Source organism: Lacerta agilis, chromosome 14 (genome assembly GCF_009819535.1).
Source record: "Lacerta agilis isolate rLacAgi1 chromosome 14, rLacAgi1.pri, whole genome shotgun sequence".
In the NCBI taxonomy this organism is placed as follows: Eukaryota; Metazoa; Chordata; class Lepidosauria; order Squamata; family Lacertidae; genus Lacerta; species Lacerta agilis.
Genome location: NC_046325.1, coordinates 21012604 through 21040304, shown reverse-complemented (window position 1 = coordinate 21040304; position 27701 = coordinate 21012604). Strand labels below are relative to the sequence as shown.

The 27701-nt window shown below is 44.4% G+C and overlaps 1 protein-coding gene across 3 annotated transcripts; it reads right to left on the bottom strand.

Annotated features, from left to right (window-relative positions):
* Positions 1-2769: 2769 nt before the first annotated feature.
* On the bottom strand, positions 2770-24044 carry LOC117058161 (von Willebrand factor A domain-containing protein 5A-like). Of its 3 annotated transcripts, XM_033169129.1 has the most exons (20): positions 23974-24044; positions 22740-22833; positions 22314-22516; positions 21331-21553; positions 20186-20358; positions 16447-16561; positions 16152-16324; positions 15878-15966; positions 15033-15177; positions 14403-14482; positions 14210-14324; positions 12758-12922; positions 12497-12600; positions 11857-12062; positions 9701-9844; positions 7970-8113; positions 7276-7407; positions 4373-4515; positions 3883-4006; positions 2770-3087 (listed from the first exon to the last, which is right to left on the bottom strand). In XM_033169129.1, the coding sequence occupies exons 2-20, from the start codon at positions 22777-22779 to the stop codon at positions 3008-3010; spliced, it is 2598 nt and encodes an 865-aa protein (XP_033025020.1). In that variant the 5' UTR covers positions 22780-22833; positions 23974-24044; the 3' UTR covers positions 2770-3007. The 3 variants fall into 3 exon arrangements, with proteins under 3 accessions (XP_033025020.1, XP_033025021.1, XP_033025022.1); XM_033169130.1 differs by lacking the exon at positions 9701-9844; XM_033169131.1 differs by lacking the exons at positions 7970-8113; positions 9701-9844.
* Positions 24045-27701: the final 3657 nt, after the last annotated feature.

The window sequence follows — 27701 nt, the reverse complement described above, 5'->3', positions numbered from 1 at the left end:
ATAAACCATAAAGCTGCAAAGATAGGTCACACCTAGGTCAGACCAACCAGATGCCTGTTATGGTTGACCTGTCAGCCAGACCACAAGGCATACATTTCCTGTTTTGCACTTGTTTTTAAAGGTCATGGCTAAATACACTTTCAGTTTTTTGCTTTGTTCCGTTTGTGATTTGTACTGTCTCTGCCATGATGCTGAAATGCAAACTTAAGAGAGGGACTATGAGAATACATGATCAAGTATTCCAAAAGGACTGGAGTAAATTTATACAATACCTGAAAGATTATTGTATGCAATTAACATCACTAGCAGGGGTGCCTATATTTATTTAAATTTTCAACTATTTTGTAATGAGTGTAATTAGAATTGGAAAAATGTACAAAATGCAATGATACAAAGGTTAATTTTCAAAGCCATGAGGCGGGAGGGAAGGAAGTCGATAGAGTCTAAAGAGCCAGGGAGGTAAAGTGGATAATAATGATGTGAATGTATATTATTAAATGGAAAAATAAATAAAAATTATATAAAATTATACAAAATACATGATTATGGTGTCAGCCATCCGCACAAACGTTTCTTCTTGGGATTGCTGCTCTGAAGGCAAAACAGTCCACTTTTTTCAAAGGTGTAGGGGGACCTGTACCCTAAAAAATAATTAATTGGATAACCAATAGATCTCGACTGAGAGTTTTAAATCTTTGAACAAGACTGCTCTTAAGTCCTTGTAGATTGAACAAACCAGTAGGCAGTAGGGTAAATCTTCAGGCACACTGCAAACTCTCTCTTCATAAGGAATTGGGCGATAGCATCTGTGACATTCGCACAGAGCCCTGGTCGTTCCACGGACTTTAAAAAATAAATAAAAATTAAAGATTTTCTTGATTTACAAGTGTGCAATGTCTCTCTCGTATTTTTTCCATGTAACATTTTTACAAATCAGTTTTGGTTGTTGAGACATTAGGGAGAGAAGGGGGAGAGAGGTGGGTGGGATAGGGGGATGGGTGAGGTGGGGTGACGATGTTTGTTTTCCTTAATATATGTAGAGTTTGGTGTCAGCATTGTTTGTGTAGCTTCTCTGTTGTTCACTTGTGCTCCTTTGGTGGTGAGAGAGGTTGGGGTTGGCGTAGGGTGTGATTGTGCATTTGTGGTTGGCTGTGGTGGTCTTTGGTTTCCTGTGTGAGTGGGGTGGGTGGGTGTTTTTGATCAGGTTAGCCATATTGATTTGTATGCTGTCGGTAGATTTTTGTCATTGTCTTGTTGGGCTGTGTGTGTGATGAAGGGGAACCATACCGGGGTGAAGGTGTCTTCTTCTGTTTGTTCCCGTGTCAGTTCCAGTTTACTGGTTAGTTTTTCTAGTAGGGCTGTTTCCCATGCTACTTGGTACCATGTTTACTACTGACAGGTCTTTCCAGTGTCTGGTTATGTTGTTTCTGGCTGCTGAGAGTAGATGAATTATGAGTTCTTTGTGTTGTAGGTGGGCATTATTGTCTTGGAAGATGTTTAGTAAGACCAATTCTGGGGTGGTTTCTAACACATGGTTATTTTACATATTTCTCGTATGGTTGTTGTCCAGAATGGTTGGATTTTGGGGCCTTCACACCACATGTGGAAGTATGTGCCTGTGGAGGTGCACCCTCTCCAGCAGTTAGGTGAGGTTCCTGGGCGTATTAGCGCTAATTTTCTTGGCGTTAGATACCACCTGCAGGTTAGTTTTAGGGTGAGTTCTCTTCTTTTTGTTGATATGGATTTAAAGGGGGGGGGTTTAGACCACATTCTGGTCCATCGGGTGGGGGTTCCACCGACTACTGACCCTGCACCACCACGGCTTAGCTCTTCCACTGCCACCAACCAGGTTTCCCCGGTAATATATTCAGACTCAGTCAGGTTGTAACGTATTAACAAAGATTCCAGTTTATTGTGAATGCAAACAAGTTTTCAATACTTTGAAACACTGTAATCCAATTCACTCTCTCTCTCTGTGTCTTCTCTCTGTCTCTAACTCACTCCGGCTCCTATGCCTCCCACCCACAAGAAACCAACCAAACCAATTCTCTCTCTATTTCCAACTGTCTTCCAACTGCTTTTTCCCTAACTGTCTAAACCTCTGGCTAAGCCTTTTAAAAACAGGTAGGCTCCGCCTCTGGGCTTTTCTACTGGTCTGCCTATTAACCCTTTCTCTCCCCCCTACAGACATTTCCAAAAGAACGGGCAAACGCCACATCATCCTTCAGCTTTGGCAGAGTGCATAGACTGGAACTGCAGAGCTGTAAATGCTTTTATCCATCTGAGCTTTTTAAGGTCGAACACTGAAGAGAAATGTGGCTTTCCACTAATAGTACCCACCTGTCCAATATTAACTGTCAAAATATTTGCTCCCCTTTTCTGCTGACAGCATGCATTTGGATGTAGGTGGATTATAAACTATTGTTTTAATCTGCTGGAACAAACACTATAGAGCAGGCATAGGCAACCTTGGCCCGCCAGATGTTTTGGGACTACAATTCCCATAATCCCTGACCACTAGTCCTGTTAGCTAGGGACCATGGGAGCTGTGGTCCCAAAACATCTGGCAGGCCGAGGTTGCCTATGCCTGGTATAGAGAACAGATTGTGTTCAAAATTTTGATAGTGATTTGGGTTTCAGGTTAAAGCAGAAAAGTGGCTAAACCTGATTTGTAATAAAGTTTCATTTAAGTACCGAGTGATTTGTTTATTTTGCAGTTTGTAATTCCTTTCAGTGGCTTTTTCAAAAACACACACAAGTGCTCCCCGCCCCTCACTAGCACAGAGTGCTGGCTTAAAGCACACCAGACCAATATAAGGCATCTCCATATGAGAGGAAACTCCAGCACTTCTTGCAGTGAAGACACAGAGGAATCAGAAGGAACTGCACAGCTCAGGGACTGACAAGAGCCTTATGAGAAGGCAGCCAGCTATACTTTGGCAGCAGGAGAAAAGAAGAGTGGAGCAGAAACTCCTGTTTTAAAAAGCACAAGGCTACAGAGCCAAACTCAGACCCCCAAAGCCTCTGGGCTCACGCTGCTGCCCAGCATCTCATTGCCAGCCTTCACACACTCAGCCAGCTGAGACCCTGTAGACAAACAAAGAGGCAAAGTTAGAATCTACCAGTACCAAATATCACTTTTCAGCCTGTTCCCAACTCTTTTTCCAGGGCCAATAACAAATCACTCCATCTATGTGCAATTGGGGAGGAAGACAGAAGGCTGCTGTTCATTCCATCTTTTACTCATTTTTTTTTTTTTTAAGTGAAGTCTGGGTGTGCTCCAACATATTTTTTTTCAAAGGCCTGGAAGGGGAAACCAATCATTATCAGAACAACAGTTTCGGAAATGGTGCCAGAGTTTGATTCCTTCCCTTTTTTCTCTCCCTGTCCCTTTCGCCCTTGTGTTGTTGTTCTTTTAATATTGCAAGCCTGCAGGTAAGAACTGTCTCGCTTTAGCTGACTGTATTTAAGTTGCGCTGAAGAGTGACTTATATACAGTCACTCTTCACTGAAAAGTGGAGTACAAATGCTCTAAATAAACAAAAGCACAATAAGCATATCGTGCAATTCCCTTCCAAGAGAAGTTAGACTAGCTCCCTCTTTTGTTATCTTTATTCAGAAAGGTCTTTGAAAATTAAGGTGCAGGTGATGTGGAATAATGGGCTGGTTAGGACAAGCTGAACTTCCATGGTGGTTTCAAAGGCATTTTTGAAAATCCAATAAATTCTTATTAAAAAAAATCAAAGGCATTTTTAATGCATTATAATTATTTTTGTTTTATTGCTCTGTGTTTTAAAGTGTTTTGAAATATAAGCCACCTTCTATCCCAGTCTGGGAGTAAAAAAAAAGGGTATAAATACATTAAACAAACAAGTTTTTCACCTGCAGTCGCCTGGAGCCAGATGAGAGCTTTATATTCCAGTAATTCCCATTCATCCCTCTGGCCTGTGGCCCTGGAGTGGAGCCAGAGAAGGGCCAGCACAGTCGCCCATGCATCTGGGGTCACCTGGCAATATGGAGCAGGAGTCAAAAGACAAGACATGCACTGAGCCCTGCTCCCTCACTGGCTCTGTACAGAAATTACATTTGACAGTTCTTAAAGGAAAACAAAACAACGGCTGAGTGTGACCTTTCAGTACCTGGTTACAGCTTAGCCACAATCTGGAAAATAAACCCATGAATCAGATGAACCACCTGCTTTTGCAGATCTACTTTCTCCCTCTCCCTCTCTCAAGATGAAAACATAAAACATGGCCACAGTAGAAAAATACCCACAGAAGGAACTCCGATGCCAGAGAAGTTTTTAATTGATTGCTTCCAACAATCATTTTAACAGAGCTTTTATTACAATGGACAGTGCCACAGACCTTACCTGGGCAGGTGATTTGCTTGAGATCTCAGCCTCACTCAGGCCTAGGATGTTGGCCAGACCAGAATCAAGTGGCCAAGAGCCATTAGCATTTTGCAGAGACACCAAGCTCAAGAGAGGTGATTCCTTTTCCTTGGGAGTGGGCTCTACAAGGGACAATAAAAATAAGATAAATTAAGGCAGCTTGCAGCCTCCACACCACATTCAGAACTCTCCCATCTACACTATTAGCTAGAATTTCCAAAGCTCTCAATAGACAGGCATGATGATACAAAGAGTGGTACTTCTAAATATGCTCCACCTTGATCACCGAGATCCTCTGAAGAGACATTTCTGGTGGTTCCCCATGCCCCTGAGGTTTGGTTGGGCTTCCATAGAGACTGGGCCTTCAGCATTGCATGCTCTGCCCCATAGGGCTCCCTCCCGGTTTGGAACGGACCATCCCTGCCTTATTTTTAGATATCTTCTGTTACACTTGATCTTAGCCAAAAGGCCGAGAAGCGATAAATAACAAATATCTTCTGTTAACTGTAGCGTTCAGACAAGTCTTCACGTATGAATCTCTTTGTTTAAACAAACCAGTATCTAATGAAGTTTTGTTGATGTTTTTCGTTATGGTTTATGGACATTTTAAACACTGATTTTATTATGTTTAGTATGTTGTAAGCTGCCTTCATATATCTTATGACTGTGTGGATTATAAAATATAAATTAATTAAATTGCTGAACCAGCAAACCAGAAAAACTACAGCTCCCATCATCCCTGTCCTTTAGGAATGTTATCTGGGGCTGATGGGGGTTGGAACCCAACATCTTCTGTCAGGTCACAGAGTCCCCCTTCCTGTATTTTCATACTATTTGATTCTGGAATTGTCAGTTCCTGTAGTGAGTTCTTCCAAAGTATTCCCCTCCCCTCCCCCCCAAATTAGTTTAAAAACAACAATAAAGACCCAAATCCATGTAGGAATTAGCTAGCTACCAGTATATAGTTGTGTCAGCTGAATGGAATCTGCCCTGAATAGCTGATGCAAGGAAACAAAGGAAAAGGGGGAGTGATTGCAATTTAAACTCTGCTTGCCAGTTTTGCAGAAGGGAAAATGCTGACACTTTTGGTCTGACACACAAGTGCAGTTCGTAAGGGCTTGATGGGTCAAATACCTGGGCCTGGTTTACTTGCAGGAACCAGTGCAGCTGCAGTGCATTATGTTTTTGTTATGTCTAGTTTCAATCAGGAGATGGGATGTGGCACTCTGCACCAGCCAAGGCTTCTCAGCTCTGTAGTAAGGGCAGCCTCACAGTGTGCCCATCAAACTTAAAGCTCAAGGTTACTGAGAAAAGTGCTTGTAGCACAAGCTTATCCCTGCCAATTTACACAGGACCACAATTAAGGCAATGGGCTTGTAGTTCACTTGCTCTCCCACTCCTGGCAGAGAAGCCTCCTGCATGAATTCATCACACATGGTGGGTGAGGTTGTACTGCACCGGAACAGACATTTACGCTGACTGAGCCTATGCATGAGTAGCTTCTTACAAAGGAGGCTTCCACATGTTCAGGATGGGAGCCCAGGCAGAAGCAGCAGCTTAAACATTGTGTTTCTAGGTGTACATGCTATAAAGCAATGGGCATCTGAGGAAGGGGTCAGCAGCATAGTCCTGTTCCCTGGTTTTCGTGTGAGCACCGGTACTGACATGGCACCTTCAAGAGGTTTAAAGTTCTGTTTTGAAGTGCAAGCTTCTAGACCTCACAGGGTTCAAAAACCAATACCACACACCCTGAAAGTTGAATTGCTGGTACCTGCTACCTGATTGGAAATATGTAAGGGGTTGAATAACACTGCATAATTGGGGGAGGGACTTGCCTAGGATTCATGCCCGCTTTGGTCTCTTACTATTTTCCCCTCAATCAACTTCCCTTTCTGCCTCCCTCTCCCAATCAGAAGAACTGACAAGTGCAACTCAGATTGATTCCGAATTCTCCTTGTCATTTTTGCCAGTTCAGTAGAGAACGGGATAAATAAGGTTATACTTAAAAGAACATTGTAATCATATGAAATCTTTGGCATGTTTTGAATGACTCCTGCAAAGTTATGCAAATCATAGATATTTTGGATAAACTGAAGTTAGGTAATAAATAATATGCAGTTGATAAAGAAAACTTGGAACCCATGACGGAGAGACGAAGTCATAATAGGTGGAAGGAATTTCTTATGTATAGAAATGTTTTATGTAGCCTATGTTGTTTGTTTTTGTCACGGAGCCAAGCATGGCTCGGGAAGGGAGCGTGGGAGAAAGAACAGGGAGAGAAAGTTGGAAAGCAGACAGTCAGGGGGAGGAGGCTGGATATAGAGAGCCGGGACAAATAATCACAACAGATACATCCTCGTCAAACAGCCCCCTCCTGCAGACATCACCGGAAGAAAGAGAAAGTACTTACGTCAGTAATAGACAGGGGGAGGGGAGCCAGAGGGGAAAAAGGAAATACACACGTCATTTCAGAGCGACCCGAAAATTCCTATGCTGGAAAGCGCGCGAAGAAGACAGCAGTTAGGATATTTGCCGCAGAGGGAGTAGACATGATTTATTACACTGTAATTAGCAAGGTCTAAATAAATGCTTTTGAAGCCCGAAACTTGAGCCGGCTGTTACTCAAAGCAACAGCAAAAAGGCAAGGGTTGCCATGACAGTTTTGTTATACTGTACTGTTGACTGGTGATATTAAAATAAAAAAAATCAAAAAAAGGAGAATTGCAACTCAAGCCAAGCATGCAATTCAATATCCCATTCACATTATTTCAGTTACAGACTTACTGCAAGTAAGACCTATGTACAAAATGAATGCATTCAGTGTTTTAACTCTTCTATGCAAAATACGAACAGATTCAAGATTGTGGCAGTGTTTTCATTACCTGAGGACTTAGCAGAGGGAGAATTGTGAATGGCAGGAGGAGGAGGTGGTGGTGACTGCCTTAGAAAGCAACACATGATTTTCTTTGGTACAGCTCGTTCGCACTTGATTGCTCTTGCACCACTAGCTTGATCTGGGTGGGTTGGTGGGGGGAGACACAGAAATCTATTGTGATTTTGAATAAACTATAGGTCCCAGGATTATTTGGTGGCAAATGTGCTTTAGATAAGTGGTGTTTAGGCAGCCATTGACTCTACAGCAAAGAGCTGCCGCCCTGCTGTTTTCTCCCTATTCTATGCCTGCCTATGACTGCCGCTCTCAAAGCCTAGGCTGGACCTCCATTTTTTATAGTAGTCCTTTTGAAGTGGCTTCCCCAATTGGTTTGACTCCAACTTCCATCTGCCCCAGCAATGGTCACATGTACAAGTTGTAGCCCAACAACATATGGAGAGCCAGAGAGAGTGATTTAGAAGGGAATAGGTTTTTAAGTGGTTTATAAAAGGTTAGAAGAGCCTTCTAAATGGCTTACTTCACAGAGATTAGGCCCAACCACTTCTCAAATTAACCCAGATGATTAAGAGTTAAGGGAACAAGTATTGCAGATAAGGCTTATGTACCAAATGAATGCATTTGATGTTTTAACTCTTCTTTGTAGAACATGAACAGATTTGAGATGGTGGCAGTGTTATTATTACCTGGGTACTTAGCAATGTTAAGATAATTTTGCATGGGAGGAGGAGAGGAGGAATCCATCGGGCTGCGACACACCTTCGGCCTTGGTGAAAGTCTACTGCGTAGAGGTGCACATTGTGCATAGCCTAGTGCCATTCCACCACGGACTGGACCAAGGAAGAAAAAACACACAAAACTAATGAGATTTTGAACAAGTCACAGGTCCTAGGATTCTGTGGAGTCAAATGTGCTTTAGACAAATGGTGTGTATGCAGCCATTGACTCTACAAGCAAAAGAACTGCTGCCTTCAGTGGTGCTAACTTGAATAAAATATTAGGGGGACCCAGGTAAGCCCTACCCTGCATAATCGATCGTATGACATGGTGCACACAAACAATTTCAATGGCAATGCCCATCAACTTTGCAGGGGTCCAGACCCTTCAAATATTTTATTGGGATGGGGTGAATCATTCCCCAAAGCCCCTAGGAGTTGGCTCCTATGGTTGCCTTGCTAGCTGCTCCCCATTCTACATCTGCCTGGGACTGCAGCACTCAAAGCCAAGGCTGGACCTCCATTTTTTTTTTTAAAAAAAAAAAATAGTCCTTTCTCGGCCAGGGAGCAAGAGGCTTTCCCAATTTGTTTGACTCCAGCATCCATCTGCCTCAGTCAGCACTTGTCACATTTACAAGTTGTAGCCCAACAACATCCAGAGGGCGAGAGGGAGAGAGAGAGACAGAGAGAGAGAGAGAGAGAGAGAGAGATTTAGAAGGGAAGAGAGTTTTAAGTGGTTGATAAACACATCAGCAGGGCTGAAGGAAGTTCCTTTAGAAGTCTTCTCAATGGCTTCCTTCAGAGAGATTAGGGCCAAGCCATCTCTCAAGGAAGCACAAGCCACATCCTAGACCCAGATGATTACTCCCTTCTCCTCCTGCTCAAGATGTTAAATATTAAGGGCACAAGTAATAGAAAACCCTTCTCCAAGCACCATCTTGGCTTTCTTGGGTTGCGACCATTGAAACTCATTGATACGAGGGAAATACATTGATATTGTGACCACGTATCACTCTGCTCTAGCACCTAAAGCAGTATTTCACCTAGGTTCAAGAGCAGATGACTGCAAAGGCTGCAAGGTTTCTAGCTGGGGCAATCAGAATAAGGTCCTCTATTTGACAGGACCTTTTAATTTGTTCTGTGTATATCGCAATGCTTTTTGTTGTTATGGCTGACTGGTGATGCAAGTAAAGTTTCATTCATTCATTCATTCACCTAGGACTAGTTAAATGAAACTTGTCAGTTCTTGCGGTCTTAAGTTTGTTATTAAACTTTGCTTCATGATCGGATTGTTGCCTAAGACCTAGAAGATCTGGAAGACCTTCTGCGACAGAATGAAAATGTAAGTTACCGGTAGTAGTCCTTTTGAAGTGGCTTCCCCAATTGGTTTGACTCCAACTTCCATCTGCCCCAGCAATGGTCACATGTACAAGTTGTAGCCCAACAACATATGGAGAGCCAGAGAGAGTGATTTAGAAGGGAATAGGTTTTAAAGTGGTTTATAAAAGTTTAGAAGAGCCTTCTAAATGGCTTCCTTCACAGAGATTAGGGCCAACCACTTCTCAAATTAACCCAGATGATTAAGAGTTAAGGGAACAAGTATTGCAGATAAGGCTTATGTACAAAATGAATGCATTTAGTGTTTTAACTCTTCTTTGCAGAACATGAACAGATCTGAGATGGTGGCAGTGTTTTTATTACCTGGGTACTTAGCAATGTCAAGATAAGGTGGCATGGGAGGAGGAGGAGGGGAGGAATCCATCGGGGAGAAATCCATCGGGCTGTGACACGCATTCAGCCTTGGTGAAAATCTACTGCGTGGAGGTGGTGCACATTCTGCAAAGCCTAGTAACATTCCACCATGGACAAGACCAAAGAAGAAAAAACACACAAATCGAATGAGATTTTGAACAAGTTACAGGTCCTAGGATTCTTTGGAGCGAAATGTGCTTTAGACAAATGGTGTGTATGCAGCCATTGACTCTACAAGCAAAAGAACTGCTGCCTTCAATGGTGCTAACTTGGGGACCCAGGTAAGCCCTACCCTGCATAATCGATCGTATGACATTGTGCACACAAACAATTTCAATGGCAATGCCCATCAACTTTGCAGGGGTCCAGACCCTTCAAATATTTTATTGGGATGGGGTGAATCCTCCCCCAAAGCCCCTAGGAGTTGGCTCCTATGGCTGCCTTGCTAGCTGCTCCCCATTCTACATCTGCCTGGGACTGCAGCACTTGAAGCCAAGGCTGGACCTCCATTTTTTAAAAAAATAGTCCTTTCTTGGCCAGGGAGCAAGTTGACTCCAGCATCCACCCAGCACCCATCTGCCTCAGTCAGCACTTGTCACATTTACAAGTTGTAGCCCAACAACTTCAGGAGGGTGAGAGGGAGGGAGAGAGAGAGATTTAGAAGGGAAGAGAGTTTTAAGTGGTTGATAAACACATCAGCAGGGCTGAAGGAAGTTCCTTTAGAAGTCTTCTCAATGGCTTCCTTCAGAGAGATTAGGGCCAAGCCATCTCTCAAGGAAGCACAAGCCACATCCTGGACCCAGATGATTACTCCCTTCTCCTCCTGCTCAAGATGTTAAATATTAAGGGCACAAGTAATAGAAAACCCTTCTCCAAGCACCATCTTGGCTTTCTTGGGTTGCGACCATTGAAACTCATTGATACGAGGGAAATACATTGATATTGTGACCACGTATCACTCTGCTCTAGCACCTAAAGCATTATTTCACCTAGGTTCAAGAGCAGATGACTGCAAAGGCTGCAAGGTTTCCAGCTGGGGCAATCAGAATAAGGTCCTCTATTTGACAGGACCTTTTAATTTGGTCTGTGTATATCGCAATGCTTTTTGTTGTTATGGCTGACTGGTGATGCAAGTAAAGTTTCATTCATTCATTCATTCACCTAGGTTAAATGAAACTTGTCAGTTCTTGCGGTCTTAAGTTTGTTATTAAACTTTGCTTCATGATCGGATTGTTGCCTAAGACCTAGAAGATCTAGAAGACCTACTGCGACAGAATGAAAATGTAAGTTATATTCACTCTTGATACATGGCTTGATATAGGTAACTTCTCACCTCAACACCCCTGGTAGTTTTCAACACTGAACTCTTAGTTCAGTTCCCACCCCCCCTAAGTAACACCATTGTTAAGGAGTACTTATCAAATACCTTTTCAAGTTAGGCACTATTAGCAAAGCTAATGAGTTTAAGGTTATAATTGTTTGAGCACAGCTGAGGAAAACATTTTAGGAGGCTTCTGATGCCTTAGGATTAAGGTTCAGCTCATCATATCACCATGGCTTCTTCTCTTCTCCATTGGAAGAACTCAAAGATACTGTATAGATGAATTATTTTTTAAATAAAAGGTTAGTTCTGACTCCCTAGAATTCTTGAAAACCATTTGAAATGTGCTTGTGCTCATTCAACTCCCACTATTCACTTCTGCATGTATATTATTAAAATATTGTTCAATATTAGTTCTTTTATAACAATCTTTTATCAAATATTTTGCCTTAAGTATTTATTTTCAGTGTAAAGCCTGCCAGAACCCACAATTAATCAGGCAGGGGCACTTCCCTAATGGAATAGCTAATATTGATGGAACTTTCCTAAAAGAGCCAGAAATATGCCAATTGGGTCTGAAAGTTCAAGCTGGAACGTTGCAGAAGTAAGCAAAGATTTAGACAGAAACAGATTTGAAAACACACACATACACACAATTGGAGTGGGATACTGGATGTCACCCAAAACCAAGTCACCCAAAAAGTCTGTCCTAGATGCAATGGCATTCAATCCAACATCCCCTCTGTGACCATGGTCATTGCCAAACATATCTCTTTGAACTCACATGCAAGGGGGATGTTGCGGTGGGCAAGAGGCCCTTGAAGTGCTGTGCCCAGCTCTTTGTTCACTCCCACATAGGCCGTCTGCGAGCACACCACCCCAGAGCTCAGGCTCGTCTCCAGTGCCAGACGCTGCTTTTCCTCTTCCTTCTCCCCAGTGCCCTCCAGTTCTTTCAGGAGGGTCTGAGCTGCCAGACGGTGAACAGGGAGCCTGCAGTTTGGGGGAAAAGGGGGAGCGAGGAGATAAATGCAGGGACCACTTGGCATGATGTAAACCCCTTAATACAGTCATACCTTAGAAGTCGAATGGAATCCGTTTGACTTCCAAAACGTTCGAAAACCAAAGCGCAGCTTCTGATGGGTTGCAGGAAGCTCCTTCAGCCAATCAGAAGCCACGGGAGCCCCGTCAGACGTTCGGCTTCCAAAAGAACGTTCGAAAACCTAACAGTCATTTCCGGGTTTTGATAGTTCAGGAGTCAAAATGTTCAAAAACTAGGCTGTTCGAAAACAAAGATATGACTATATAGGTCATCCAAAAATCTGGATTATGACTTAATGGCTTCCAAATTCTACCTGTAAATAAATAAATAATATCACGTTTGTCCAAGGTTGGGGGAAAAGACTTACAAAATGTCACAGTACTACCTGTCAGTCTCCTGAGAAGTAAGTGAGAACCCCAACGTTTCTTTGAAAGTCTGGTCTTGGAACAGGTACTGAAGAACAACAGTCCCTTCTGTGGAGCCTGAAGACTGCAGCAGAAGAGAAAGCATCAGAACTGGGAAAGGGAAAGAAACCTTCGGAACAATACATTCTGACATTAAAAACCACAAATAAAGTCAAGTTTTGGTATTTAGGATAGGAGAGAGGCATTATTCAGTAGTTAAGGTCCTGGTGGTCATTACTTACCTGATGCTGCCCACGGATCTGGGCATAAATGAGGCAGCGCTGCCCCTGGAAGATGACTTGTGGGCCTGACCCCACAAGCTCAGCCTTCAGACCAGGAGGCAAGTCCCAGCTCAGAGAGATCCCTGTCACCGCTGGCTGCAGGGCCTTCTTCAAAGACTGCAGGGCCTACGGGAAAGCAAGAATTTTGCAATGACATTTAAGAGAATACAGTATCAAAGTTCCTGTTCAACTATCGCCTAAAAATAAGTTTCTATGTGAGACTGTTTTGAAACTGTGTGACCAGTGCTTGCAAAGAAGTCAGGAGAGGAGCTGATGAAGATGCCATCTTGATTTCTCCACATAGATTAGAAGCCCACTGGGCAGACTCTGAGCAACACAATGACCCTGCCACATAGGGGGCACTAAAAAAGACTGGAATTGATAAGGAGATGAGAGATGATATGAGAAACTGAGTTTTTTTCCCTGTCAAGCAGAAACATGCAAATATAGGCACTTCCAGACTCGCTACTTCCCAGGTAGGATTGCACAGGACACTGGAAGATTCAGGTTGTGCAACCGAAGCTTACTCCCCAAAAGATAAGACTTTCTGCAGAATGGGAAGCAACTGGAAAATGCACCGGAAAGTGTGAAATAACCCTTGCTTGATGCAACGTCATCTAACCTCCCTATAAACAGAGGAGGAGGAATCCTCAATAAACCAGGAAATCATGGAGGCAACCAATGTTTCTTTCCAGCAAAGTGGTTTAAAATGTCCCACAAAGAAAGCTTAGCTATTGGGCACTACTAGCAATGCAAAGTTTCCACACGCAATTCAGGAGATGTAAGAACTCTGTGGTGGTTCCTCGCGAGTAAGGAGGCTGGACTCCGCCTCCCTTTGCACCAGTTTATTTACACAAGGTTCATGACCGCTCGAATCCGTTCCAGAATCTGGGAGTGGCCTCTTCCGGGTCCTTGACCAACAAAATATTTTCGGCATCCCAAATCTCCTCCTCCCCTCTTTGCGTTTAACACCAGAAGCAGGACACCACTATCCGCACCCACAGGGATGGGCGCGTGCTGGGTCTCTGATGCATCACCAAGCCCCCTCTCCTCCTGGCTTCCCAGCAGCCTCTCCTCCCCACTGGAAGACTTCCCGCTATCCCAGCTGGAGTTGGTACTACTACTGTCAAAGTGGCGCTGGAGCTCTCTATATCCTGACAGCCCTTGTGCCCCTCCGCTGGGGACAGGAGAAGTGTAGAAGGGTGAGCCAAATGATCAATCTGAGGATGCTGTCCTTATGTATTAAGGTTTCATGGATCTTTTCCAAAACTTAGTGGATGTGCTGCTTGGGAGAGCTGGGATTCCATGCTCCGATGGATTGCCAGAGGCAGGGGGCATCTGGCAGTATACCCACAGCTCAGGAGAAACTGGTGGAGACCAGAAGAGGAGGAAAGCAAAATTCCTGAGCCTCACCTTGGCCTGCATGCGCTCCTTGCCTGTGATGAATTCAGCACTGCCTCCGGCCGCACGGGCAATGCCTTTGATGAGGGCTGTGGAGGCCCCTTCGCCAATGCCGAAGGAGAAGCACCTGTCAGGGAAAGAGGAGGTGAACCTAGGCCAGGTGCAGAGAGCTGCGAGAAGCTGGTTTCCCTCTCCCTTGCCTCACCTGTGGGAGCTGCTGTGACGTCCAACTTCAGCAATGACCTCATCTGTATTAGACACCTCTCCATCCGTGAACACAAAGAGCTAGAAAGGGAGGGAGGGAGGACAGAGAGGTATCAAAACCTATCCTGTTCCTCCATTGAAGTCCATTTGCAGGCCCCAACTGGATTCAAACCCCACATATAAATGGGGAAAATGCCTATCCTAGTGATGTGGTGGTGCAATCGCATGAAGTGTGCGAGAGAGTGGAAGACTGACTCCTTAATTCCTCCATACTGTGCAAGCTAACTTAAATGGCAGGGGATTGACATGTGGGGGGCCTCTCTTCTTTGACACCCGTTTGCAGGCAAGGATTGAATTCAATTCACTGTCCATCTGCAAACAGACAAGGTTGGCCCCAATAACCGCACCCCTTCCCACTTCCAAAGGGAGGTCCCAACCCAGGTATCTTCCATGGGGTTATACATTTTTCTATTTGTTCAAAATAATTTTAGACTGTTCTGTATCCTCATGGATACCAGGGCGTTATGTAGAAAAAGCACAATGCACATAACTTAAAACCTTCACAAAAAACACCAACTTCATGTTTGTTCCACCACTCTTTGCAGGTCACTAAAAACCCTACCCTTCATACCTGGCGAGGATATCCTTCCCGGCACGGCTGGCTGTAAATGGCCTTCAGTGGCCGCAGAATCTCTGTGCCGCCCAGATCGGCTTGCAGCTCCTTCACCCGTTGGAGGGACTTGGACATGGTCTCCTGGGTGTATTCTACACTCTGCCTGTAGAGAGTTTCGGAGAGTCAAGGAGGCAAAGGACCTATTTTCCTCCCAAGCTCAGCCAGTTCCCCATCGGTCTATTTTGTAAACCTCCCACAACATCCCACGTTTCCACCAGGACCACCCTTGTATTATTTGTTACATGGTCTAATTGCTGCCCTAAAACTCATCCACTCAGATTCAAACTCCTCTTCTTCTCATCACTCAGTGCTCAGAATGCGCCAGGCCACATCAAGGATAGAAAAAAGGCTATGTTTACTGTGCAGGTAACAAGGAGGGAAGGGTAACAGCAGAACAAATGGGGAAGAGGAGGTGAGAAATGTTTAGGGGTCCAGAATGTGCCTTGCAGGGAGATGCTGGGAAGCTAACTTGTGAAAATACCCCTTCTGGCTTGGACAGATCTTCTAACTCCTTGGGTCAAATCTCTTGAAACTTTTCAAAACCCTTCCATTTCATTGACCTATAAAAGCAAGGGTGAGGAACCTTTGGCCTTCCAGATGTTGATGAACTACAAGTCCCGACAGCCCTAGCAGGCAACGATCCAAGAGCCAGGGATTATGGAGCTGTAGTTCAGCAACACCTGAAGATCAAGAAGCGTGTTCAGATTCCTGTGTTAAACGTTGCCAGTGATACAACTATGGCGCAAATGGAGGAGCAGAGAAGTAACGAGTCTGACAACACTGGACACTCTTTTGACACTCACGGGTAGAATGAGTCATGGGTCGATCCAAATCCATAGATGTTGAAGTAACATCCCAGAGGGAGACTCTTCAGCAAGAAAATCAGGGTCTCCTGAAATGTGGGGTTGGGGTGGGGGGGGGGAGAGAAAAGCAGGAGTCACCCTAGGTGCCCCAGCCCAACCTCTAGGGTTCATTTCAACATTATGGGCTCTGCCTCCTTCTGGGAAACTATTTATCTGCAGTCTTCCATTTCCCTCCTTTCGGCCACTCCATCCTATTCTTCCAAACACAGGGTACCTTGGCACTCTGAATCCGCCTTGGGGAAGAAGGGTCCGGATCGGTGCAGGTACCCATGCTTCCAGAGCGGTCCAGCAGGAAGAGAAATTCTCCAGTTGCTTTCTGGCCTGGTTTTGGGGCAGGGACACTGGGGTACAGGGTGAGCAGAAGTGCTGGGTCCCCCATCAGAGAGCCTGTGCAATGCAGGAGGAAAGGAGATCCATTAGGCATTTTCACCCAAGGCAGCACCCCTTCACCTCCCAGTACCCTTTGTGTTTCTGCCCCCTTTTCCTCTGTTGCCCTAGGCTTTCCTCACCTGGGGCAGTCCCAGGCATCCCAGCCTCTAGGAGGGCGCTGGGCTTCTGAATGTCCTTGTAATATATCAGCAGTTCCACGTCCTGGTCAAACTGGTGCCCTTCAGCCAAGGAGACCTTTGGGGTTAGAAGAAGCAGCAGCAAAGCTTCAATGCGGAGCTCTGTTCCTCATCCTCCCAAAGATGTTTATGTGCGCAACACTTTCGAAAGCGTTGCTATGGAATTTGGCCATTTATTCCAAAAACTGTGCAAAATGGGAGAATTATAGGTTGTGCCAATTGATTCAATAACAGGCAGCAGAATAAATGATCAACTGCAGGACCTCCCCTGCCAAATGTAGAACCTGAGATACTGAGAGCAGCTCTCTTGGGTCCCAGGCTTTGTACGCCAATAGAAACACATTGAACTGGGTTCAATAGCTCACAGTTAGTCATTATTATTAAAATGTGCCCTTAAAGTAAGCATATCAGCATTATAACTGATCAAAAGGACAGGATCTGAGGCCAAACCAAACCCTACTTGTCAGGAAACCCCCCTCGCCGCTGCTGGAGAAAGCGAAAGAGCATTTGAAGTATCGAGACCCTCCCAAGTTGTTTTCCAGCGAAGAGAGAACTGAAAGCGAAAATTCCTCCTCGCATTCCTCAAGTGGCGAGAGGCCAGCAGAAACAGGAAGGAGGGGTGGAGGCAGGGGGACGACGCAGCCTCAACGCGGGGGGGGGGGAGAGCTGGGGGGAAGGTCAGATTCCCACGCTCAGAAGCAGGAGGGAGGAAGGTCGCAGAGAAGGGAGGCGTGGGCTTCGGATCCCACGCTTCTTTTGCTGGACAAGGAACAGGAAGTAGTCGTTCCTGGGATCTGCACAGTTAGGGATGGACGTGTGTTTTTAGCTCTCACTGTACATATTTTGAGCACAATAAAGAACTTAGCTTAGAAGTTCCTGCGTTTTGGCTTTACTCATGAACAGCCACTGAACGTCCTTACACTACTGTTTGGCTTTACATGACTGGTTTTATTTTTAAACCAATAGCCAAAGGTGACGAAGAGTCATATTCAAGCTGCAGGGTAGCAAGAGATTTTTAAACCCCCCCATCCATCTTTTAGTGGGGTAGCACCCACACTTTGGAACTCCCTATGTATTGACATCAGGCAGGCTCCTTCACCATACGCTTTTGGGCCCCTGCTGAAAACATTTCTGCAGAGGCAAGCCTATCCATGGATATAGAGTACTGACATATGTTTTATTTTTTTTTATAAAGAATTTATTGGTTTTTACAAATCAAAAAACAACACAACACATACACAAACACAGACCAAAACCCAACCCCACAATCAAAACATAATCAAACATATATGAAACACACCAACAATTCTTCTTCTTGTTTGTACAAAAAAAACTTTTCTAGTTCGAATCTTTACTAGGTGACTTCCCCCGTTTTCCCTCCTTTGGTTCCAATTCTAATTTACTTTAGTAACTTCTTTCCTCAAAAATGAAATCATTCAAAAATCAATACTCATCACTCCTTAGCTTAAATCAACTCTATTCCAAATATAACTTCATATTAATTAATAGTATAACTTCAAAACACAACAAATTACTTCTTATTCCAAATCATACATCTTCTTTCACTTAAACTGCTGTTAATAACAAAAAATTCAGATATCTCTTCTCTAGTTCATAAACTTAAAATCTTAACACACCGGCTTCAGGGTACCATAATAAATCCTAATTTTAATTTAATTTATTATATTTCACCCTATCCCTTTTCTGACCATTTTCCTGTGCCTTCTCTGGGTCTCCCCACAAACATTCCTCCATCTTACGCCAAAACCCTTTTTCAAAGTGTCCTCTTTCCTTGTAAGGCCACAGTTCCAAACAGAGTCTATGACAGTCCTTGCAGGGAGCATCAGGGTGCACAAATCTTCACCTTGCAGCATCTCCGCTTCAAAATTCCGTTCGTCTTCTAGTTGTAGATATATGTATCTTTTCCCCATCATTCCTGGACTCTCACTCCAGGAATTGGATATAAGCCGTCTTCTAATCCTGGGTCCCTCATCCCAACAGGATTTTCCATCTTCTCGAAGTTGCCAGAGCATTGTACTATGTACTTCAATAATTCCCTTGAGTTCCTTGCCAAGGTTTTGTTCCATTCTAGTGATATTCTGAACAGTCTTTCTTGTGATGTATAGATTGTCATCCTGGGTCAGCAAAGTTAGTTTCTGGTTCAGCAATTCTAAGTTCAAAAGAATAGTCCTTTGTTCGTGAGTTAATCCAGAGTCCAAGGCCAGCTTAAAAACGAAACCCAACATGGTAGAAGTGGGTATAAGGCAGTGTTTTTCAACCTTTTTTGGGCAAAGGCACACTTGTTTCATGAAAAAAATCATGAGGCACACCACCATTAGAAAATGTTAAAAAAAATTAACTCTGTGCCTATATTGACTATATATAAAGTAATTTTTCAATTTTTCCCACGGCACACCAGGCAACATCTCGCGGCACACTAGTGTGCCACGGAACAGTGGTTGAAAAACACTGGTATAAGGTATCAGATTTCAGTATTTTCCCAGCTTAGTCACAGTATTTTTCCATCTCCACCACAGATTTCCGCAGCCATTTTCCCTGGAGTCAGGGCGAAAAGATTACATTCTTTCCACTTTAGGAAGAAATATTTCCACCAACCTGAGTCCCTCAAAAGGGATCTTATCAGTCTCACTTGTCAAAATCCGAAACATTATATCCAACACTGCAACAGCAGCCATCAGAAACAGTTACTTTCACTCCACACAAAGGGAGATAAACAGGCTTCCTTTCCGTAGTAGCTCCCGGAGCGCCAAATACCAGTGATAAATCCAAATTAGACGTACTCACGGCCAACGGGCTTCCTCTTTTTTTCCTTTTTGACAGGTAGAACGAACTCGCTCATCGCGAGTGCCGGCCGCCGCTTCGCCGAACCGGTTGGGGCATGCCTCCACAGCCCGGCTCCGTGGTCCCTTCACCCCCGCTCCCCCTTTACAGGGGGAACGAGGGAAGGGTTCGGAGCCATAGCGGGCTCGCCGGAAGTGAGAGTACTGACATATGTTTTAATCAATTTTTAAATCCCTGGTTTTAATTATTCTCAAATGTTTTAAATAGCTGTTTTTTAAAAAACTTTGCTAAGTGGTAATTTTATTGTTTCTTTCCCTTTTGCAAACTGCTTTGAGTGTATGTGTTTATCTTTATTTTATAACCCAGTGGCATATAAATTCTGTGAAATACAAACAAACAAACAGTGGTCTCAATAGAAATCCTGCCTCTCTCCTCTCCCACACCAAAGCCAAGATCCAGCTTGCCCCCCTCCCCTTCACCTTATTCGTTCAACCAGCCAAGCAAGGCCAATATACCTCTTGGTATAGGGCAGTATAAAAATAAAATAAAATAAAATAAAATAAAATAAAATAAAATAAAACCTGGTGGCTATTCACAGTGGAAGGACAGCTCTCATCTTGCAAACTGCAAGAATGGGGAGGGAGATTCCAAACAGGGCTTTAGGGGTTGCAAGAGTCAAATGCTCCCCTTCCCAAGCCATGGCCCCAATCCATCTTACTCTTCCCTTTCCAGTTATTTATTTATCAAAGAAAGCAAATAGTATGTCTATGTCGGCCTTTAGACCTAACCACAGATTTCGGGACATGTGTGCAACTTCCAATGGAGAATGAAAGGGGACAAATACACCCCTTTTCAGAAACTGTTCCTTTCACCATTGTACCTGGGCAATCGTACGATCTTCTGCCGTGTAGCGCAAGGGCTCAAGGGTGCACTTGGACTCCACACGGTTGATGCCATAAGGTGACTCCAGTGTGGCACTGAGGCTGAGAGTGTAGGGCAGCTGCCCCTTGGGCAGTCGTGGTATGCTCTTGGTGACATTGCCCCCTTCTGAACCTGTACATGAGAGAGCGAGAGAGTCATAGAAACACAGAATTGTAGAGTACCATGAGAATCATCTCACCCAACTCCCTGCAATGCGGGAATGCTCAGCTGTTCCACATGGGGATTGAAACTGCAACCTTGGCGTTATCAGCACCATGCTCTAACCAACTGAGCTACCCAGCACACCATGGTTATTGAACACTGGGCAAGCTCTCATGAGGAGGAAGACACTGTAACACAACCACATGTGGGAGGAGGAATTAGGCTGTTGGAGGCGAAGGCACCATGAAACAGTAATGTACTACACGCCACCCCCAATCCCCATGCGATTACCCAGGGTTTGTGTTTCCTGTTGGAAATGAGACACAGTGGGGACTGTCGGGTCTTTATGATATGTGGTTTTATTTACTCATAAATACAACCTGAGTCTGGACGGAGGAGAATCCCAGCGTTCACATCCCAAGAGGGTCCTGCTCCTTCCATTGCTGCAGCCGCCAATTCAAAGAGAAATCAGCCCTGCTCTTGGAGTCCTTTCTAGAGGCTGCCTCATGTCAGCTCACATGGCTTCAGCCCCCCTCCATCTCCCAGAAACCCTTACCAAAAAATGCAACCGACCCCCCTTCCACTTTCATCACCACTTCTAACATACACACACAGCACTTCTACAATCGAGTTAATGTAACAAAATACCTTCCTGGGCCTTTCCAGCAGGAAAGAGGAATCTAGCAACTGTTTCTTTTAATATTTTATTTGTGTCAGCTGATAAGTAGGACAAAGCCAATCCAAAGGTCCTTCCTGGGCAATTTGGTAGGATGGGAGTAAATAATCTATTTTGCTCTTCTCTGTAAAGGTTGTACATACACAAAGGAGCATACATTAATGCTTCTGTTGCTCCAAATCCACAGAGCTTTGGGATAACAAAGCAGCATTGCAAGAAGCTTGTATGTGGAGCTAGTTAGTGTGTTTGGGGGTGCAGTTGCTTACCCTGAGGTGCATAGCGGGGGTTGAGGACAGCGGGCAGGACAAAGCGGATGGCCCCGTCAGGCTCTGGAGCCAAAGCCTGGACATAGGAGAGCTTCAGCGTGGCCTCCCCATTGGGAGGGAGGTTACCCAGGCTGCAGGTGAAAATGTCACTGGTGTTTGCTTCCCTTTCAAGCAGGAAAGCCTGCCGGCCTTCACTCAAGGCATCCTCATATTCCTGCTCTGCCTGCATTGGGTGGTGAAGAGAAGAGAAGACATCAGGGTGAGGAAGGCAAGGACACAGGCAGGTGTGGTGCCAAATAAGGTTTCTCGTTTTAAAAACAGCTGTTGAACAATTGATTATCTACTCGGCTCCAGCCCAGTAGACCTGAAGGGGAGTTTCCTCCACCACCGTTCAGACTGAGGTCCACCTCCAAGGGCCTTCAGGCAGTTCCCTCACAAAGGGAAGGGAAGTTACAGGGAAGCAAGCAGAGGGTCTTCTCAGCAGTGGAACGCCTTCCCAACAAATGTCGAGAAGATAAATAACTACCGGTATACAATTTTTAGAAGACTTCTGAAGGCAGCCCTGTATTGGGAAGTTTTTAATGTTTGATGTTTTATTATATTTTTGTATGTGCTGGAAGCCGCCCAGAGTGACTGGGGAAACCCTACTCGATGGGTAGGGTATCGGTATCATCATCATCATCGCTTTCATGCTTTTGCAACTTTACCTTGTAAAAGTTGTTTATAAGCACTGTAGTGTCTAAAATGTGACATCGGAATTAATACACAGAAGTGAAAATTATATCAGGCTGCTGCAGAGGAGGCCAAGAAGCCCACTACACCAACTGGATGCTGTTTAGCACTCTTTCTTCTAAACACAACGTGTGACCTTCTTGACACAAAATCTGCTTGTAGGCAGATTTGTCTGAGGAAGCCTCTGCCTCCCTTCTCAAACTAGGCCAGTCTTGTGCCAAAGGCCCCTATTCTCCTCAGACCTTCCATACCTGTTTCTTCTCTCGGATCTGGGCCTCAATCCGCGTCCCACCAATCAGGCCCTCAAAGGCATATACGGCAGCTTCATCATCCAGAGGGAAGACAAACACGACCTCCACTGGAGACTTCTCCTCATTCTGGTAGCGAAGCTCAGACACCACGTCAGCCACAAAGCCTCGGACCACCACATCCACAGAGATGCTCTTCAAGGGCACTGGGGCAAGGAGAGAACAAGGAAGGCTCAATGTCTGGCCCTGTGTACACTTTGGAGAAACCCTCTCCAGTCATCTTGGCTCCCACTACCAGGCCAGCCAGTTATTTAGGACCCCCAAACCTACACATTTACATACCATAAACAAGAAAGCTGTATACTGGAAATTTATAGCAGTATGTGGTTTGCACCCGCTTAGCTGAATAACAGCATGCAGGTAACTTACCAGGTTCCTGAGAGTTTGTGACAAGGCCACAGACAGTCATGGCTAACGACAATAGTCTTTGCGGAGGAGTTGGTTTCCCAGCGATTCACCACAACTGCAGAAAACAGTGGTTAATTTTTGACTAGAGGGGAACCGTACATACAACAACCCTGTATTTTATTTTCCTTTGATTTCATGGAAATGGTGGCCCTTGCTTATTTGTAGAAAATATTGTTCCCATTTAAAATAATACTGTTTTCCCAACATTGCTAAGCAATTGCTTTTACAAAGATAACTGTCATTGTTTTCCATCAAGCTGTGTTACTAGTCTATGTCCTGGGGCTCCCAAGGGAGAAAACAGCAGATACTGTACAGAGATTGGTGCAATCCCTCCCTGGCCTTTTTTTTTTTTTTTTTTTTTTTTTTTTGCTATCTTGTTATGGCACATAAAACCATCTGCATGGGCTGCCTGCCTCACTCTGCCTAATGGTAGGGCCATCTGCAAGCACCACAGGAAACTCCTCTCCTGGAGTTCTTCACGGTCCCAAAACATCTCTTCACAGAAGCAGCATCACAGAATGCACCTCTGAGCTTATGCGGAGTGCCCATTTCTCAGCAATGAAAATGTGCAAGCAGCTTCACCATGTCCTGGAATTAGGACGCAGAATTTTAGGACAAGATTACCAGGGAGATTTGTCCGCCCAACCCCCCCACTTTTAGAAAATAAAACGGGAGAGGACATGGGCATAGCTAAGGGGGGGGGGGCATCTGTTTACCAAATCAAGCAAATACTGAAAACAAAAATACTTAACTGACGGATCAATCACGTCGCAGATAGCGCGGTTCTGCCCCCTGCCCCGACATAAATCCCGGTTACGCCCATGAGAGGAGAGAGATCAGACCTACCAACCACTTTCTCAAGATTGCAGGAAGGAAAATTTATAGTAGGAGAGGGAAATTGCAGGGTATAGTTAGGCAAAAAAGGCACAAGAAGCTGATAAGATACAGATCGCCAAGGTGAAAGAGCGGGTGGAGTTGAACTTCTACCCAGAAGGACCAAAGATGCGGGGAGGTGGAGGGAAGCAAAGGGGGATTTTGCTCGCAAACAGATCAGACGCCAATACTTAAGGTAATAACGGGGATCCAGATAATCTGAATTTTTGTTTACATGAAAGAGAGAGAGCGATGCTATGAGGATGCGGTAGAGACGAGCCCATTCAGAAATCAATCGCAGTAAATTATTTTCTATTCTTACCTCAAAGCGCCCGCAGAGCTCGATCGACGTCCTTCTTCCTCGCCTCGCTCTGCAAACAGCGGGGCTAAAGCGGAGCTAAAGCGAAAGTAAACCTTCTTGAGCAGGATACAGCGGCACTTCCAGTTACTCCCGCCTCCAGCCAGGGAGGGTCCACAAATTCCTTACTATTTTCCCATTGCATCTTTGGGTACAGGTGGGATATGAACTGAATTACTGTACTGTACAGTATTACATAGCACTAACTGAGGATTAGTAGTCCTATTTTAGACAGGCTTTAGCCACACTTTTCTTTTGCCCCACTCTTTCCAGACAGACGCTCCATGTCAGAGGGGCTTTCCCCCCTCGAAAACCAGCTCTTTCAAGCTGAATCGGAGCAAAGGAAAAGAGCACTGGGACAAGGAGCTTTAAATCACAGACCATGCATGGGAAAAGCAGAGGAAAGGTAAACGTGGATAAGCCCAAAAGGTGCGAAACCTCTCACATGGCTCCTTTTATGAGTGCTAAAAGCTCTAGATTGTTACTGAACACTTTTGACCTATTTTTCATGTGAAAAACACATGAATCCTATCTGACCTTTGAAAAGTTTGTGAGTAAACAAATTTTAACGTGTGGTCTCTTTCTATGCTAAGGGAAAGTGGGAAACTTTGGAATAAAATTTGAAGTGGCTATTTTAAAGGTGTAAAAGCCTATGTTTTCACACTTAACTTTGTTGCATGTTTTGTAATTTTAAATCTCTGCTGGGGGCTCTATCACGAAAGAGTATATGCCCCAATTGATCCCAGCATCCAGGGAATTCTGTTTTATTCTTTAAGCAAACTAAAACACCAACATTATAAGGCACTGTTTGTCTTATTGCACTGAATTTTATAATATGTTTTGAAATGTTGCTAGCCATCTGGAATCCCAATTTGGGATAAATGTGGAATATAAATATATTAAATTAACAAATAAATAAGTCTCTCGCCTGCAGTTGCCTGGAGTCAGCCGAGAGCTTTAGCTTCCAGTAGCTTCCACTCATCCCTCTCTGGCCTGTGGCCCTGGAGTGGAGCCAGAGAAGGGCCAGAACTGTCGCCCACGCAGCTGGCAATTTTAAGTGGGAGTCAAAGACAGAGAGACGTGTATTAAGTGCTGCTCCTCCACTGGCTCTGTACACTTGACAGTTATTAGAACAATGGTTGAATGTAACATTCAATACCTGAACCGTGGTTACAATTGACCACAATCCGGGAAATAAAGCCATGGTTTGACGTGGGTCTGCAGACCATTACTGCTTATTCCAGCATTATTTCCATAGAGGAAGTTACAGTGAGGACAGTTTCTCCAGCCTTCCTGCTTATAAAATGAGAAGCAGGCCTCTACTGCACCTTGGATGCTAGGTGCTAACTCCCTGGGGCCCTGGGTGCCTGAGCACCAACAAAATTCCCCACAAATTTCAGGGCTAGGGCCTTGCATGGTGCATGGCACCCACGACACTGAACACCCCCAGTCACAAGGCCAAGCCTGACACTCTTGACTGCATCTTATTCTGCATGCCCTGCACAGAGAGGACTCTGCCTGGCAGCTGAAACTCGGTGGTTTCCTATGAGTGTGTGGAATCTTGAACTTGGCTTAAGGCACAAAGCCACTGTTAGAACTAGGCGGTGTGCCAGCATTAACACACCCCACCCGCACCCCAGTGTCCAAAGTAGGTGAATAGACACCAAAGACAGACATTTCCATCCACCAACACACAATTAGAAATACAGTACAATGCCACTGATCATGACAGAAACCTTACCTGGGCAGGTGTTTTGCTTGATATTTCAGCCTCATTCAGGCCTAGGATGCTGGCCAGGAGGACAGAACCAAGTGGCCAAGAGCCATTAGCATTTTGCATTGACACCAGGCTCAAAAGTGGCGATTCCTGCTCTGCAAGGGTTAGTAAAAATAAAATGAATTAAGACAGCTCCCAGCTTCCACACTGCATTTAGAACCCATCCATCTAAATTATTAGCTAGCATTTTCTCTCTGGGCTTCCTTTTTTTTTCTTTGTTCTTAGCACAGTATCCTATTTGTCATTCTCTTTCCCAGTCGACTACTTCTTGTTCAATCTTTTCAAATCTCTCAATAGACAGGCATTGATCAGACTACAGCTCAGCAGTGGGCCCCACACCCTACCTGTCAGGTGATGACTGGTGCTCTGGGCCATTAAAGCTGGGAAGCAATAGTTACTAATTAAGTTGTGCAACTCATTGCAACATGGCATGGTGACCTTTGCTTTTTAGAAAACACAAATGAACTACAATTAACATTAGCTAAAAGGCTGCGTAGCTTAATGCATAAAGACAAATTGCCATGTATATACCCTTGTGTAACTTGGTTTTGCAATTCTGTCACTTGCTACAGTGAGTTCTTCCAAAGTATTACTCCTCCCCTCAATAAAACAGCTTTGTTTTTTTGTTTTTTTTGTTCTCTCTTTTTTATAATTTTATTCATTTTATAATGTATAACAAAAACAAACACACAACAACGAAAAAACATGACAAACTGTTTTATTGGATATTAAGCAATAAAACAGCTTTGAAAAAAGGAATCAAGAGATCAAAAAGAAACTAGCTAGCTATTTAATTGTGTCAGCTGAACGGAATAGCTGACGCAAGGAAACAAAGGAAAGGGGGAAAGTGATTGCAATTTAAACTCCGCTTGCCAGTTTTGCAGAAATATCCCTGCTGGAGGGAAAATGCTGGAACTTGGGTCTGATTCAGATGTGCAGTTCCTAAGGGCTTGATGGGCTGGAGTGCTTGCAGGAACCAGTGCAGTTGCAGTGTGTACTATTCTCATTATGTTTCTCAGCTCTGTACTAAGGCAGCGCCACAGTGTGCACAACAGACTTAAAGCTGGGTGGTGCTTCCCTCATTTCTCTAGTAGGACAAGCGTATCTGTCCATCAGTTTGCATAGGGCTATCATTCCCTGCATCTCTCTCCCTATTTGTTACCTTATTACCACCTGACAGACACCTTATTACCATCATGTGATTGGGTGCTCTTACACTGGGTGAGGCTGTGCCTCATTGGCTTGGACTGATGAAGCCTATACTGTATATTAATAGCTGCTTACCCATAGGCTTCCATGCAATCAGGACTCCCAGCTGCAGAAGAGCTCCAGTTACATGGGAGACCACACATAAACAGCTGCTGGATGTATGGGGAGAAAGATTGACACTGAGATTTGCTGCCCTTGGTGGACCCTGCCAACTGAGGTAGTTGCCTCCCTTGCCTCATGGGCGAGCTGACCCTGGTGTAGGGCATTTTATTTTTTTATTTGTTTTACAAAAAGAGATAAGTGACTGTCCTCTAGAAGCTTACAATCTGAAAGACAAGTCAGACAAGGCGAGTGGAGAAATGTTTTTTTAGAAGAAGGTAATAAAATTATATTTAGGGATTAGTTTCCTATTTAGGTAGGGGGTTTGGATGGCAGCTGTGGAACAGTGCCAATCTTATTTATTAATTTATTAATTATATTTATTTCCTTTCAAGAAGTTCTGGGTATTAAACATGGTTCTCTAACTCCCCGTTTTATCCTCCCAACAACCCTGTGAGGTAGGTTAGGCTGAGAGACAGTAACTGCCCCATAGTCACCCAGTGAGCTTCAGGGCTGAGTGGGAATTTGAACCCTGGCCTTCCTGGGTTGCAGTCCAACACCCTCACTGACACACCACAGTGGCTCTAAAAAAACGAAAAAAAGGAAA